Below are 16,508 nucleotides of genomic sequence, written 5' to 3' on the forward strand. Positions count from 1 at the left end.
GGGATGATACTTTGACATGTGAATAACCTTGGTGATGTTGTGTACCTGGGTGATGCTGTGTATTTCCCAGTTGTATCACATCGTTGGCGAAGCTAGTAATCTGGGATGATACTTTGGCATGTGAATAACCTGTTCCCCAACAACATTTTACCCAGTGGTTTTAGTATCTGTTGACGCTGTTAATACATTTGGAGTAATGAAGTGGTAAATTCTAAACTCTTTTTTCTTTTAAATTAATATTCTTCTGTAAAGAAGAGCTTTTCCTGCCTTCCTCCCTTCCTACTTCCCCTCGTTTTCCGTGAGTGAGTGTGTGTGTGGACATAGACTTCCGGATACCTTTTTCCAATAATAGCAGCAACCATTTATTGAATGTTTATTATTTGCCAGGCACTGCGCTAAGGGTTTTATATGCACAGTCTCATAATTTTCCCGGCGGCCTTGGGGAGGTAGGTTTTATAACCCTTTCCACTTTTTACATGAAGGAACTGAGGTCTGAAATCGTAAAGTGACCTGCTCTTGCTCACAGAGATGGTAAGGATTCCAGACAGTAGCTCTGATGTCACTTCATGATGTTGCATCCCCACGTATCATCCAGGATCTCCTTTCTCAGACTCAACCCAGCCCACACAGACAGGGTCCCTCCTAACGCGTACCCTCACGGTCAGAGGAGTGTAGATACTAGCCCAGTCCCGGGCCCTTTTCCGTGCTTGCTGCTTTATTTCAGAGTCTGTTGCCTTCTCTTACCCAGCTCCTGGATCTGTTGGTCCCTCCCTTACTTGTCCCCTAGAATAATGTCTCCTGATTGGATCAAGGCACACATGTTCAGTGCACCTAGCTTGGCCAGCTGGTTACAAGAGCCATTTTCTATTCCTTGGCCTCATGGCATGTCCCACAGCTCCACCTGTTTTCTTGTGGTACCGTGGACTCCACTCCTGGCAACTGGGTTTAAAATTATGTTGTAATCTTCTACAGTTACTGTTCTTTATGATGCTTGAATTGTCTCAAGTTTTGCCAGTGAGGACCCCTTCAAGTTGGCCCATTGTCCTCTTTGTCACACCCTGTTAGTCTAGATAGCTTTCTTGCTTTCTAGCACACGATGCAGCAGGCTCACCTTGCTCTTTTTTTTTTTTTTTTCTGTTTTTAAGAAACCAAGATATAGCACTAAGTGTGCTCATTGCTACTGGGGTGTCATTGCTTCTAAGAATGAAGGATTTTTTGTTTTGTTTTGTTTTTGAGGCGTCTGTTGATAGCATAGTAGAAATGAAGGGTGGTGGACAAGAAAACCTCTGCTTGGTTTCCAGTTGGAGTTGTGCATAGTTGCTAGGGATTTGTGTCGATTAAGCTTCTGCACTCACCCTGCTTCCTGCTTCGTCATTGACCAGTCAGGCCCTGGTAATCAAGCAGTTGGGACATTTGATTAAAAAGAATTTCTCGGGTTTCCCTGGTGGCGCAGTGGTTGAGAGTCCGCCTGCCGATGCAGGGGACACGGGTTCGTGCCCCGGTCCGGGAAGATCCCACATGCCGCGGAGAGGCTGGGCCCGTGAGCCACGGCCGCTGAGCCTGCGCGTCCGGAGCCTGTGCTCCACAACAGGAGAGGCCACAACAGTGAGAGGCCCGCGTACCACCAAAAAAAAAAAAGAATTTCTCTTTTTGCTGGCAGATAGACATTTCAAAAGACATTTTCTATGAACTTGATTCTCTAGTGGTTCTTTTTTCCCTTCATTCCAAACTTGAAACTGTGAGATCATTCTTTGTTACAGACTCTCCAGTAAAAAGCTATTAACAGAATTGAGACTGCATCTACTACCTCATTGCTGTGTATTTTCAGAACTAATTACTGGCTATTTTTCAAAATTAAATTAATTACCTTAATGGAGTACTTATTTGCCTAAGTTTAAAGTTCACTCCATTTTAATGTTTATTCTCTTGAATGGCCCATCAAGGGAAAAGAAAAAAAGATTTTTATTTCATATCCTGGTTTGATATGAAAGTGTTTTCTTTCTTTTCTTTTTCTTTTTTTTAAATTAAATAAGGTACCCAAGATAGTAATGGCCTAGGAAGCCCAGTCAGAAGAAATTTTTCAAGATATAGGTATCTTTCTCAGTAGGTTTTTTTTGTTATGGTTACATAGAGTGTATTTTATTTTAATGTTTAAGTGGTACTACAATCATGCTCTCCTCTTTTTATTTTTTTGGCTTGATTGTTTTCTTTTTTCCTTATAAGGTAAGCATTTTTTAACCTGCTGCTTTGTGATTAGAGTGGTGATTTATCTTAAATTATTTTAGTAATAAATCAGTGTTGAACTGGTGTACTCTTAAGATCCATTTCCTTTCTCTCTGTCTCCAAAAAGCAAGAGGTTTTATGTTTCTTTGGTGACTATAGGATGAAATTTAACCTTTGCAGGTTAATTGCTGTGTAATTAACACAGACAGGGTGGAGATCAGAGGACAGTAGGCTATTGGGAAACATCCACAAGCTTTTGCTGTACTATAGGGAAGTCCATTAGGTTATGCTACCCTAGCTCCTTAAATAATATCCAGAGAAACCTGAGCCCTTTTCCAGGGAATCTGCTATGAGTTTTCCTCTATTGATGAGAGTCCTTGATAGAGATTCTTTTTAATTTTGAATTCTTGAATGTTATTTGTAATTTGATAAAGCCTTTTTAAAAAATTTTTAATGGAGTAAAGGGTAAAGTTCAGTTTAGCTGTTGGTGACTTACTGTTTTTATGTAAAGAAGATTGGTCTCTAATACATTGACTAACCAGTAATCATTATCAATTTTACCTGTCAGTGTGCTGCTAGGATAGTTTCTAAGGAGAAAACTTACAAAGAAATTTTAAAATGACCACTAAATACAGAAAGTGATTTGCTTGATGTAAACATTTAAAAGCCTACTAAAGTATTTCAGTATATCTGTCTTATATTTTTATCATCTACCTTTTGGTAACTTACTTAATCTCATTTTTATCTGATAGTTTTATATTTTAAACACTTGCTAAAAATTGCTCCTTTCTACAGGATGCCCTGAGTGCTTTTTTGTTTGATATTTTGTACGTATAGTGGATGACTTGTAAACTGGGTTTATGGTTGTCCCCTCTCATTTTTTTTTTCTCTCTCTCTCCTAAGTTCAAGGCATATTCTGTTTAATGATACTTTTGTAATTCGGATGTTGTGATTCATAAAATCATTGGAAGGGCTTTATAATTTTGGTATAAAAGCAAGTGAAAAATTAAAACCTCTCAGTGCAGTGTGGCATTCTGGGACAGAAAAATGACATTAATGGAAAACAAGAGAAATCTGAATGAAATCTGTGTTTGATTAATAGTAATGTCCAAAGTTAAGTTTTTAGTTTTGGTAAATTGGGTATGTAAGATTTTATTTTTAGTTTTGATAAATTCTGTGGGTGGTAGGTAAGACATTTTAACATTAGTGGAAGTTGGGTAAAGGATATATAGGAACTCTCTTTTATTTAGTAGAAATTTAATTTACCAAAAGCTTTAAATATATGGCCATATGACTAAATAGTGGTGAGCCAGGTGCCAGGCGTACAAAGAGTCCTGAGGCTGGTCTCTGCTTTCCAGAATGTCACAATCTTGTTGGCAGGTCAAGGTCTTCTTATCCGTAAAAAGATGAGTAACAGTACCTTTATGAGGCAGCCTGTGCCAATGAATGATACAGGGAGTCCTGTAAGTAGACACATGGCACGTTTGGAGAGGCCTTTGCAGAACAGGTGAAACCTGAGATGAGCAGGATGGATGAGTACAATTTAGATAAGTAATGGAGAGGTTGTTCTAAGAGACAGGAGAGACCATGAATTGAGGAAAAAATACTGGCAGTGATGATGCAGGGTGGGTTCATTACAGTCAAAATGAGCTAATGGAGACTTGTGCTAATCAAAGTATGGGATGATGAGGGTCTGACTAATATGCTGGAATTGAGATGTGACAGGATCTGGTGATGACTGATACAGGAGCACAGGAGAAAACCAAATCAGTGGTGACTGATAATGTGAGCCGGTGGAAGTTGCTTAGGGGGTTTGTGTTAAGCATTTCATTTTCAGGTAATGCTGAACTGCCAAGTAGACTTGCCTGACAAGAAGTTAGACCAGGGCTACTGGAGCATGGGAAAGGAGCAAAAGGTTTAGGACTCTACCTCTGTAGTAAACAAGGAAAAGCCGAGAAGGAAATCTAGCAGCAGCATTCAGAGAGATAAGTAAAGAGAGGCTGTGGCGATCACTGTAGTGTTCCTGAAGCAGGTGGAGGAGAGTTTCATAAGGAGGATATGCTAGCTCTCTGGCTGAGCTCTATCAGAAAGATGACTGTGACATCTTGAAAAAATAGCTATCTGCATCATCATCAGTTTTTTTGAGATTGGTGGGCCTGGAGTCCAGGTTACACGGGGTTAAGGAGTAAGGTGTGTGTGTGTGTGTGTGTGTGTGTGTGTGTGTGTGGGTGTGTGTGTGTGTGTGTGTGTCTCTACAGGAGGGGGTTGTTAAGAACTGGGGACTGCAAATTTACACTAGTTTTTAAAGAAATTTGGCTCTCCATAGACAAGGATATTTGGCTCTCTCTCTATATATATAGACACACACACACACACACACACACAGACCAGTAGCTGAAGAGGGCAAAAGAGGGTTAATTTAATTAAATTTAACAAACATTTATCAAGTGCCAATTATGTGCCAAGGCACTGTGTTAGGGGCAGTGGAGGACACAAAATGTAATTAAAGTATAGTGTTCTTTTTCCCCTCCTGAAAAAGTGCTACCTCAAGTTCTCTTAGTGTTAGGTTGGCAGTTCGTCTTAAACACAATGCTAGAGATGCTGGAATTAGGCTTGCAAGCAGAAGAGCAAAATCAGTGACAGAACCACCAAAGGTGGAGGTGGGGGTGGGGAGTTGGAGAATTGATGGAGCAACGAAGGGAGAAGGGAAGAAAAGATGATGCGTGGGGAGGAGTCTGGTCCTTGGAAGGGAAAGGGATCCTCCTTTAAGAGGGGCACAATGGAGAATAGGAGAAGATTAGTGTTAGAGCTATTTTGAGGTAGAATAGAGTATAAGTAAGGAACCCAGGAAGTCTTCACTGTGAATGGCATGTGCTGCAGACTAGGGGTATGTTTTTTGCCTTTGGAAAGTTCTGGATGGACAGGAAAATGAGGCTGTTAGTGCTTAGTTTTGGTCCTATGAGACAAAAATAAAAAACACCCGGGCCACTGAAAGTATTGCTTTTGGCTGAGGGTTTTTTTTTTTATACCTAATGAAATAGACATATTTTTTAATTGCCCAGGTATTATATGAATGTCTCAGTGCCTGCAGTTAGCTAGGGTGTGTGTCGGATACAGACTCTCACAGAACTTAGAGTCTAGGAAAGGTGGTAAGAAGGGCATATGCAGACTCCTAATAAATGTTTGCTGATTGAACTCTGATCTGAGATAGAAAGTGGCTACGTGCCGGACCCATGCACATGAAGTATTATGGGATATAGAGGAGAGCGAATTGGAGCACTTTTCTGGCTATTTCAGTAGAACAAGGACTTGAAATAAATTTGCCATATATTTAGCTGAAGGCCTTGTTTCTTCATAGACCTATTTTCTACATGTTTAGAAACTATTGTGTGCTCGTGTTTTTTGGTCACAACTAAGTAACAGTACATAAAGAATTAACGAGCATGATTTTGGCCACTCAAATGAAGGACGACATTATTTTGAACTCTCCATTTAGGTAGCACGTTGGCAGGACTTTAGGGTGGGCATTGGTTGGTGGAGTGTCTTTATTACTGCTCCAATTTGCCATTTTATGTATGTAAAGTTGTCTTAAAAGTGTTAGTACTATTTTATTGACTGTACTTTAAGTGCATGTACAGTAAGTAGGTGCAGATCAATTGGAGAGAAGAACTAAGTAGTGCTACCTTTGGATGTTTATTGTCAGACGCAGGAAGAGATACAGAGGGATAGAGAAGGGAAGTAAAAGTATTTGTGGGGGCTTCCCTGGTGGTGCAGTGGTTGAGAGTCCGCCTGCCGATGCAGGGGACACGGGTTCGTGTCCTGGTCCGTGAAGATTCCCCCCCCCCCCCCAACAAAAAAAAGTAATTTGGGGAGGAGAAAAAAAAAAAACCTCACGTTTTTCTTTGAAATATTTTTCAAGATGATTCTTACCAGTGAAGGGGAGCAGAACGTGCCACCCCACACATTTTTGAGAAAGCTATTTTGTGCAGTCCTACTTGGAAAGAAAATTATAGAAGAGACTGTTCAGCTATCACAGAATAGGCCTAAAAAGTGATTCTAAAGGTATTAATTAAAATGTAATCACTACAGAAGTTGGTCTGAGAATTTCTCAACACTTGTTCTCACAGAACATTGTTAATAAGCAGGGTCTTGGTTGGCGTGGGGCCCCTGTTGAGGGATATATTTAACTGAATACCCTCCCATCACCACCCCTCCCCTTTTCCCCCTCAGAAGAGGCAGCAAGGCCTGCCTACCTCGGTCCCTGGAGCCCAGCTTGCTGCAGCCTCAGCTGAGGTCAAGCACTTCCCTTCCGGCCTCTCGAGGGCTTTCTCCATGTGTTGCCAGTGTGCTGGTAAAAATGACTTTAAACTCTTGTCAGTACAGTTACTGGTGCATGCATCACAGTCCCACTCAGATAAACCTGTCACAACACAGAGGCGGCCGCTAGAGAAGAGTACAAGGGCAGGCCTCTAGCTTTTTCATTCGAGCATCACTAAACGTGCACAGAGTGCCCAATTATTTCAGCATTATTGAGCAAGCCTACAGGAGGACCCAAGCCTTGCTACATTAGATTTTCTTTAGTAATTTGCTCAAGTACCGCTGAGGACACTTAAAGGGCTTAAAACGGTGGCTGCAACCAGTTTCCTTTTCTGGGTTGTTAATTCAGGTTTTCTCTTTCAAATTAACTGTCGCTGCATGCTGTGCAGTGGTTCTGGGAGAACTGTTTAACACTAATTTTCTCAATTTTCAAGCTATTTTTCTTCAACATAACTGCTTTAACAGTTAGTCACATATATGTTTTGATTAGAGATGTATGATAGTGAGGCTTTATGTTTTGGAGACCAAAATACAGATGCTTTGTTAAATCTAATTTCATCTATTAAAAGTAACGTTAGTTTCACGATTTAAAAATTAGGTTATTTACAGTGCATTGCAAAACCACCAAATCCAAGTAAAAAAGATAGCATTTCTCTATTATTCATCTCCTTCCGTTATATATATATGTAATAAATCTTTCCTTCACGGGTGCTGGTCTTTCCAGGATCTTTTTGCACCTCTTTCCTCTCCTTTTGTTGTTGGGGGGTGTCTCGGATATAGGGAACAAGTTCAATATCTTTGTCTCGTTTCTCACAGCAGCAACAACTCCAGGCCCAGCATTTATCACATGGACATGGTCTGCCAGTGCCTCTGACCCCGCACCCTTCAGGGCTTCAGCCCCCTGCCATTCCACCCATTGGTAGCAGTGCCGGCCTTCTGGCCCTCTCTAGTGCCCTGGGAGGCCAGTCTCACCTTCCAATTAAAGATGAGAAGAAGCACCATGACAATGATCACCAAAGAGGTAAGCAGTTTTCTCGGGATGTCAGTCTGATATTACCTACCTGTTGCTGAGGGTAGGTCTGTATGTCATTGTTTATTCTTGTTTCTGGATTTTGTTTTACCAGTGACTAAACAAAGGATTTCCCCTGGCAGGTAAATTAATGATTGGAAGCAGTCTTTTGCCAAATGATACCATAGTGGTTGGCAAGAGTTAATGTGCCTCCAAAAGGCAAAGGGGGGACGCATTTCCTGGTTATTGCCTCTGATCCCTTGCTACACCCTAAGTTCCCCAAGTCTAAATCAGTCATGAAGTGCCACAGTGCCCTGTGTTTGAAATAGTGAGTGGCATTAATAGCTAGTTTTGACCAAATCTATTTTGGGGAAAGATTTACTGATCATTTACTCATTTGACAGACTCAGTTATTATTTATAAATCACATATAATGCAGTGAGAATCTTGCAGGTAAGAAAACAATTTCAGTAGTCTTAGTAATTGAGAAAGTACAGCCCAAATTAATGAAATCTGTTGGTTTGATCACCTCTTTCACCCAGTCTGTTTAGAAGCATGAAATGAATTCATTGCTGCCTTTAAGAACAACAGTTTTTAAGTAAAGAATTGATTGTAAGGCCAATTGTGGCTCCTTCTAGGTTGGTTTCTTCCCTCCACTAAAATAGATGATGGTGCAGAGACATTTTGATGTGACTCTATGTTTGTATGGTGCTTATTAGTAGTTTTTATTAGTTAACAGCAGAAAAACAAATGAAAGTCTCTCCCAACATTCCTTTGTGGGAATTTACGTAGTACATGGGTGGTTCATTGGTTGAAAGGGTGTGGTTATAATTAAAACCTCATATCTGTTCTTGTTTCAGTGTCATTACCATGAATTATAATCTTGGGTAAATGATTTTTATCACATAAACATAAATTTCCCATCTCTGATGTTGGAAACACTGTACTATTCATCATTTAGTTATCTTAGTGCTATGGTCCAGAGCTGAGGCATGTCTATAAACACTTCTATAAGTGGAAAAGTCAGTAAGGAGTATAAATAACACAAATATCCAGCTTTGGTTTCTGAAATTGTGTCAAAGGTAAATTGGTGCTTTGTGGATCTGGTCAAGTAATATTAATAATTAACTTGACAGTAAAGTTGACAACTGTGCCATTTACTATTTAGCAGAGATCAAATTTGACAAATGTATGATTTTATGTAAACTAACTGGTACTTTTCTTTTTTTCCTTCTTCTTCCCATTTGCTCTGCCTTTGCTGCTGTTTTGCCTATAGACAGAGATTCCATCAAGGTAGGACTCAAAATTACAGATGAAGGAGTAGCTTAAAAGGGGGCTCTCAATGATTTGAATAAATGTAGTAATGGATTCTTTGAGATTTACAGGATGATTTGGTGGGCTGTACCAAATAGTGGTAAACTGCATTTTTGTATTGCTTTCAGTTGTGCGTTTGAGATTTTTTAAGATATTGGTCCCATTTCTCTATCAGAATCAGATTTATAGACCAAGATTGAATTATAAGATCTGGCTTGCATTGCTCTTTTTATTATGTCTTTGCCATGTGAAAAAGAATAACTGCTTTTCTTCAGTTAAGCTTGGCTATAAGGTAAATAATAATGGGAAAAAATTGGTTTTTAAGGAAATAAACATTTTGGGAAACAGTTCTATCCTACAAAACTCTTTATCAAAACATTCAAGAGCATTTTTCTTCACCAGAAAGAATTTTTTTTTTTAATTTAATGACATCTTGGTTTCCAGTATAGCAAGTTATTCTCCTTAGGTTTTGCATTTGTCTTATCTGCCTTCTCTATCTCTTTATAGAGAAGTTGTAGGGAAAGAGGAAAAGTAGTTAGGGCCTAATGATTTGGATGTGCTTGTGTAATACCATAATGGGGTATGCTAAGGATGCCTGAATTTATGTAGTAAACAAACAAGAAAAACAGGCTACCATGGCAGAAAATGAGTAAAATATGAAATTGCTTGGTAACTTTTAAGCCAGGCACATTGTAAATATGCTACTGTATTGTGGATAATTGTATTACACATGCTGTTGTATTTTGTATAGATTAGAAAGCAAGGGCAGTTCTCAAGCATTGGCCAAAAGCACAGATGCTGTCAATTCCTTTTCTTGTATTTTACAACAGTTGAATGTTTTGGAGCATAGGTAGTTACGTCTCTTGGACTTTTGTTTGTTTGTTTTTAATTAATTTATTTTTGGTTCCATTGGTTCTTCGTTGCTGCGTTTGGACTTTCTCTAGTTGCTGTGAGCCGGGGCTCCTCTTCGGTGCGGTGCGTGGGCTTCTCATAGTGGTGGCTTCTCTTGTTGCAGAACATGGGCTCTAGGTGCGTGGGCTTCAGTAGTTGTGGCTCATGGGCTCTAGAGCACAGGCTCAACAGTTGTGGCACACGGGCTTAGCTGCTCCGCGGCATGTGGGATCTTCCTGGACCAGGGCTTGAACCCGTGTCCCCTGCATTGGCAGGCGGATTCTTAACCACTGCGCCACCAGGGAAGTCCTCTCTTGCAGTTTTTAATGAAGTTATGTATACAGAGACTAAAATCTTCCCCTGAAACCACCTGTGCTTTCACTTTGAATGCCTCTTTATTCCTTGTCCTTTTATAATAAAAGGGAAGTAGGGTTTTTTTTTCCCCCAAAGTCATTAAATGATGGAAAATAAAATGTATCTATTTTACCCTTCAAGAATCTTTGTAATTTGAAAGGGTATCTGCACACCCATAGAAATGTCAACATTTACAATTGGAACTGCACACATTGAATTATTTAATTATGCATTTACAGCATTTATGCATATACATTTGTTGTATAATATGAACATCAGTACCTAAATTAAAAAGCATTCTTAATCAGAGTGTAGTAAGTATTCCATACATATGTACTTAGGAAGTAGTAAGTAAATGCATTGACCAAGATTTGCTGGTAGCAGCCCTTGGAAAGCCTGTCTAGTTATTCTCAGGCCAATAACATAAACATTCCTTGCTTCATATGATAAATACATACCTTCAGGCAGGCCAGTGAACTAAACAAAAGCCTCCTCTCATGGCCCACTCCCAGAAGACTGTGAAAATATTTATACTCCAGTGCACACTTTTGTGTCAATTACATTTTATAGTCCCTCACGTCAGAGTAGGGTATATTTTGAAATCATCTATAATCATTCAGGATGAGTCTGGGAGTGAGTATCTATATGGCTTGGAAGCCAGGGGAAAAACAAAAGGAAATAGAGACGGATGATTTTGCCTTGATTTATTATGGAATGGTAGCTATAAATAGATATTTTTTTGGGTACCGTTCTTGAATTTGAAGTCGTGTTGTGTCAGGTTTGGGGCTGTCCTGTGGCTTTGCAAGGTGAAATAGTTCACTAATTTTTGTAAATGGGTTCTGTGATGCTCAGAGAAGCAGTTAGTTGCTTGTTCCATCGATCGTCCTCATCCTCCCGTAAGTGGTTCCTGGTTAAAAGGGGCTTTTTATGATTGTCTGCTGTGTGACTGGAGATGGTTTTTATCAGCTGGAGCATGCCAGTTGCCTGCAGCTGGAGTCAGGGTTGTATGAAATAATTTATTCATGCAGGATAATGCTCCTTAACATTTAACAGGTAATGAACGTGACATAAATTTCCTTCTTGCTTTTAATTTTTCCCTTTCCTCTTCTAATGTGCAAACAGGCAGCTCTGGTACTCTAAATAATAAGTAATTTTTGGCCATCTGTCAAAAGGAAATTTCAATACAAATTTAAATTAATGGTGCCTGAAATATTTTATAGCTCCTCTAAAAGCCTCTAATGTGCAGAAAATTCTGAATCTGCTGGTAGTAATTAGTGTTGCATGTAATGAGGATGTGGGCAATGTTATACAGCCCCAGTGTAACATTTTGTTATGGTAGCAAAATTTTGATTTATGCAAGGTTGTGGATGGGTTTAATTGTGAGATACACTTAAAAATTTTTTTTTGACGTTACAGATTATTAAACAGGGCAGATTTCAGAATAGCTTATAAAATATAAATTTAAACTTACTGTAAAGATTCAGATAATTAAGGTGCTTTACCTTTAGGTATCAAGTAAAAATGAAAGAAATTCCCTTGTTAAAATGTTGGGCCTTTTTCTTCCTTTTCTTTTCTTAGAAGTTCTGTGACCACTAAACCAAATGCTATTTTGGCTTTATTGATAGTGTTTTCTATAGCTCCAGTAGCCAAGTTCATTCCTAAGCCTTTTATTTACAGACCTGTATCTGAAGTTTTTCAACAAGGATGGAGAATGTAAATATGGATCTAAAGGAACAAGCACTGTAGGAGCCCAAGAATCTTTTTTCTTTTTTTTTCCAAGAATCATTTTATTTGGTGAGGAGAAGCCAGAATGGTGTGTGTCCTAGGGCTGTTAAAGTAAGGATCCGAGGCACCTGCTTGTTACTTGGCCATCCAGTACCCCCATACACGTGCCGACAGTAAGCCTCGGATTTGGGGCTGAAAATGGCAGGAAACACAGACCACGGTCCACTCTCACCCTTAGCTGATAGGGTGGAAAGCCCAAAATAGGTTCCTACTTCTCTTTCCTGAGTGGGGACTTTCTAACTTCTGTAGTTTCTTTTGAAAGGATATAAGTGAAACCAAGGAAACATTTTCTGAGGTAATGAAAGCTTCCACTGCCTATCCCTCCTGTGGGCTGAGGGGTAGAAATGGGTTGGCTCCATAGTGGTGAGAGAGCAGACATTCCCACATGCTGCTAGGAGCTTCCTAGTTGCTGGAGGTCCCAGTTCATGAAGAGGAGTCATTAGGTTCCTCACATCACTCTCAGTTTCCACCTGATTGGCTGACATGATTCAGAGCTGTGAAGGCCAGATTGCCTAAAACTTAGTAGGAATCTGAGATTGAGAAATAAGTCCCTTTACACCCCAAATGTCTACACCTTCTAGCAAAAACTAGCCACCAAAATCAAGACCAACTTGAATATAAATGGCAGAATTCACTATCACCAACTATTGATTAGCTATGTGACCTCTCCCAAGTTGGTATTACTGTGCTTATTATTACCTCCTAAGTCCTTCTTATGTATGTTATGTATCCTGATTTTTATCCTGAATGCAGTAACTTCAAGTCAGTTCCGTGAGGGATTTGCCATTTTTTATTTGTAAAATACAGCATAAGTCCATTTTTTTCCCTCTAAATGGTGGTGTTTTTATTTTTATTTCGTTGGATTGTGTTCTCCAAAGTGGCGTATGCATCATCGAAGAGTATGATCATTTTTAGTGATTTGTACATTGCCAAATTTATCTCCAGAGCGCTGCAACATTTAAAAATGCCATATGCAATATTAGAGTATGTTTCCACACAATCCACCAATACTGAACTTTATAGCCTTTGTAATTTTTGCTGGTATAAGTATGGATAGTGCACTTTAAAAAAAATTTACATATAGATATTTTTCAAGCTAAATGCTCTTCTGTGGGTGTATAAACTATATATCCCCCCCCCCCCCCCCGTCCTGTATGGATTCTTTGTTTTTGTTTAAGGGTTTTCACAATGATCTGCTTATTAGTTGTATCTATGGCAATGCCTGTTTATTCTGTCCGAGCTATATTTTGGTATTTATTCTATGTAGATAACTGAAACATCTTACGGTGCTTTTCTTCTTGTCTCTCCAGTTATTCTCTGTTGGCAATAAAGATTTATCAATGAGAATTAGACTAAGGCTCCTTTTATGTTCAAGTTGAAATGTATGATTTGGGCCAAGAAAGCACGTTTGCCTCATTAGTTGGGTGTTACAGGTGAAGGTGGGTTTTTAACTTTCATTAACAGAATGATTTCTTCTATTTACCCCTTCACTTTGTACATCAAGACTTAATGGTGAAGAGTTCTGTTCCAGGATCTTGTGTGACCTGTGTGACTTGGCTTTTGTTCCCCTCTGCCTCTTTTTCCTGTTGCAAAGGAATATCAGTCTGAAAAGAGTGTGCCTTTTAATATGTTTAACCCCTTGCATGTCCTGTGTGGGAGAAAGCAGAGAAGAAACCACTTGAAGGAGGAGAGGTTGGCCAGTAGAAGAGAGGATAACTGGCCCAGGCAGTTTCGGTTTTAACACTCACCCCCTTTCCCCCATACAACTGTGAGATAGGAAGGTTTGTAATCTTAACCCTTTGTGAGAAAGCTTGGTGGGATTAATTGCCTATAGACTTTAGAAGGACACATTATATAAAGACAAAGGCCTAGAGTTGAAATCCATAAAATACTATAAAGAGAAGGTATAATCAAAAAAACAAAAAACCCCGAACACTACCGACAAACTAAACTGTAGTGGGGCTTGCTCTATCTCCTGTTTTCCCCTTGGTCATCAGTAATCTGAGAAAAGAAGGTATGCGGTTAAGGGCTGTGACTTGGACACTCCAGTTTATCCACTCTAACCTCTGTGGCCCCTAGTTACCTAGTCAACCCCACTGATCTCTGAGCATGTATAGCTCATAGTTCAGATTTCATCGTGAAGGTAGGTGGTGAGGAAAGGTTTATTTATTTATTATTTATATCACGTATGAGGGAAGGTTTAGAGGTGTTGAGGCCTTTCCCAAGGTCACATAGCCATTGCCATCCTCAAAGGAAAGTTTTCTGGGTCACTCAGTCTCATCCTTTGTTATTAAAAACTTGAAACATACTCAGCAGTAGAAATAATAGTGCCAAGATCCTCCATATACTTCACATCAAGGTATAAGAGCTATTGATTTTTAGTCACATTTTAATCTGTTCCTTTCTTTCTTTACTAAAATATTCTGAAGCAAATTCCAGCATGCGTTTTACACTTATGTACTTCATCACCTAAAATGAACACATTTCTCTGAACAATGGACATTTTTTAGTAACCATAATGCCTTTAATCACTTAATAAAAATAATTCCTTGATAGCTTCTAATATCGAGCCTATAAGCAGACTTCTTCAATTATTTCAAATAATTGGTTTACAAGAGTTTCCCTCCTTTAAAAATTTTTCCTGTGCCACTGATTTTTTGAAGAACCTTGGCCAGCCTTCCTACGAATGGCCCGTATTCTGGATGTGTCTGCGTGCTTCCCAGTGGTGTCAAGGGGACTTTCTCCTGAATCATACTAGGAAGAGCCTGTCTGTTTCTTATGATGAGAGGATGGTTAGAAGAATGACGTCTAGGTTTGCATGTACATGTTGGTGATAAACAGTTCAGTGAAGTTTACCAGTAATCGGGGAGTAAAATTTTTAGAAATGTATGCTGATCGTCAATAAATAGAATTCTATTTGTATCCTTTTACCTTCAGACACAGACTGTGATGTATTTGCAATCCAACTTCACTTTCCAAACATACATATTGCTTAAGCTAGGCTTTTAAAAATACATTTTCAAGTAGGGTTTTAAAAATATATTACGTACGTCTGTTTCCTTAAGGGTGTAGTATCCTAGATGCCCTGTGCTCCAGCACAGCATCCGTCTCTCTCACTACATTCTTAGCTCCTTAAGGGCAAGAACCTTATCTTCTTGGTGGAACTGTACAGGAGGGCAAATCAAGGGTGAGTAGGAAGGGAATTGTAATAGAAAGGATTCCCTTCTCTCTCTAGAACAGCTTTGTGTCAATGGGCAAGTCATTTAACTTCCCTGTATCTCAAAGCTACCGCTCCAGGCATTTGGAATGTAGATGTTTTCTTACGTTATTCAGTCCTGTCCTATAAATGAATTTTACACTATACATCTTATACCATAGGGTATGTTTCAGCAATAAAGTTGGCCATACCATTAGCCAAATAAACACAGTGGTAATTATATTTCATTTGGAGTGTTGAGCGGTAGGGAAATAGTTTAATGTTCTAAAGTATACCTTTCAAGGATTTAATGTTTAACTCTGAGTTTTCCAAAATAAGATGGTAATTTAAAATTAAGTGTTTCAGCATTATGCTTGCTTTTTTATTTCGTTGTAGAGGTATTTGTTTCTGCCATGTATCTTCCTACTTAGAGTTACCTTATCACAAAATAATCAGGAATTTTGTTCTATGGGTTTATGATGCAGTAATTTGTTCAGTAGTAATTGAGACCTGCCTCTAGGCATGTAAGCTGTGTGAAATGTAACAGGTGCCCTAATTCCAGAAAATATGTTGTAATTGTTGTGGAACGGATGAATAAATATCTTTAGGGCATAGCTGGTCCTCAGGTGGTGAGCATGAATGGATTAGTGATGGGGGGCGGGGCTGGTTGTGGGGCCTGCCTTCCCCAGCTGATTTTTGGCAAGGGTGGTTTAATTCTTTTCCTCCATAAACCAAACCTCTTAGTTACTAGACATTTTCATTCCCATGTTTAATGTCTCTAATGTTCTTAATTAGAATGCATTTCATCTCTTGCAAAAAAAAAAAAATTACATCATAAAGTTTTTATTCAACATTTTTTTTTCAATTTTAAAGGGGTTCAATATTTATTTGTTTAAACTGGCATTTGAATTTCAGAAGCATTTGTTTCTCAAAATGTAGACAATTCTTCCAAAAGAATTATTTGAAAGAATGGTTCATAATCTTTTTTATATTCTTATAAAGTAACACTTACTATAACCCACTCTGGAAAAATCATCAAGTTACCCAGGGGGATGCTCAGTATCCTCACTTCTCTATTTCTTGAATTATTTCTGCTACAACACTGAACTCTACCCAACTTGTATATTTTGTTTTATGGTGCTTTTGAAGTGCTTCAGATATTTTCTGGGTTAAAGACTCTGTACACCTGGGGGCCAGCCACTAACAAGGGCTGTAATTTTGGACGCAAAGAGGAGACATATCTAGTAATTACCATGGCAGCTGCCTTGGGACAGGGTTGAACAGAATTCGGGCTTCATGAAAGAGGACTGGAAAGGAAGTTTGCCGAGGGCTGACTAATACCTGCTCTAAGAGTTTTGGATCCTTTTAAATAAACTTGCCGTTAGATGAAACTGATGAAATCATATTTCAAGACTAAAT

General features: G+C 39.1%; 1 protein-coding gene across 4 annotated transcripts in view; it reads left to right on the plus strand.

Annotated features, from left to right (window-relative positions):
- Window positions 1–16,508, plus strand: part of TLE4 (TLE family member 4, transcriptional corepressor) — a 151,450-nt gene that overhangs the window by 65,811 nt on the left and 69,131 nt on the right. For 2 of the 4 annotated variants that reach the window (XM_059071164.2, XM_059071168.2), the window contains 2 exons: window positions 7,357–7,561; window positions 8,826–8,842. In XM_059071164.2, the coding sequence (XP_058927147.1) occupies window positions 7,357–7,561; window positions 8,826–8,842 (222 nt within the window). The remainder of the gene's footprint in view (window positions 1–7,356; window positions 7,562–8,825; window positions 8,843–16,508) is intronic. The other 2 variants (XM_059071165.2, XM_059071170.2) reach the window with 1 other exon arrangement.

This window comes from Kogia breviceps, chromosome 8 (assembly GCF_026419965.1).
Source record: "Kogia breviceps isolate mKogBre1 chromosome 8, mKogBre1 haplotype 1, whole genome shotgun sequence".
NCBI lineage: Eukaryota > Metazoa > Chordata > Mammalia > Artiodactyla > Physeteridae > Kogia > Kogia breviceps.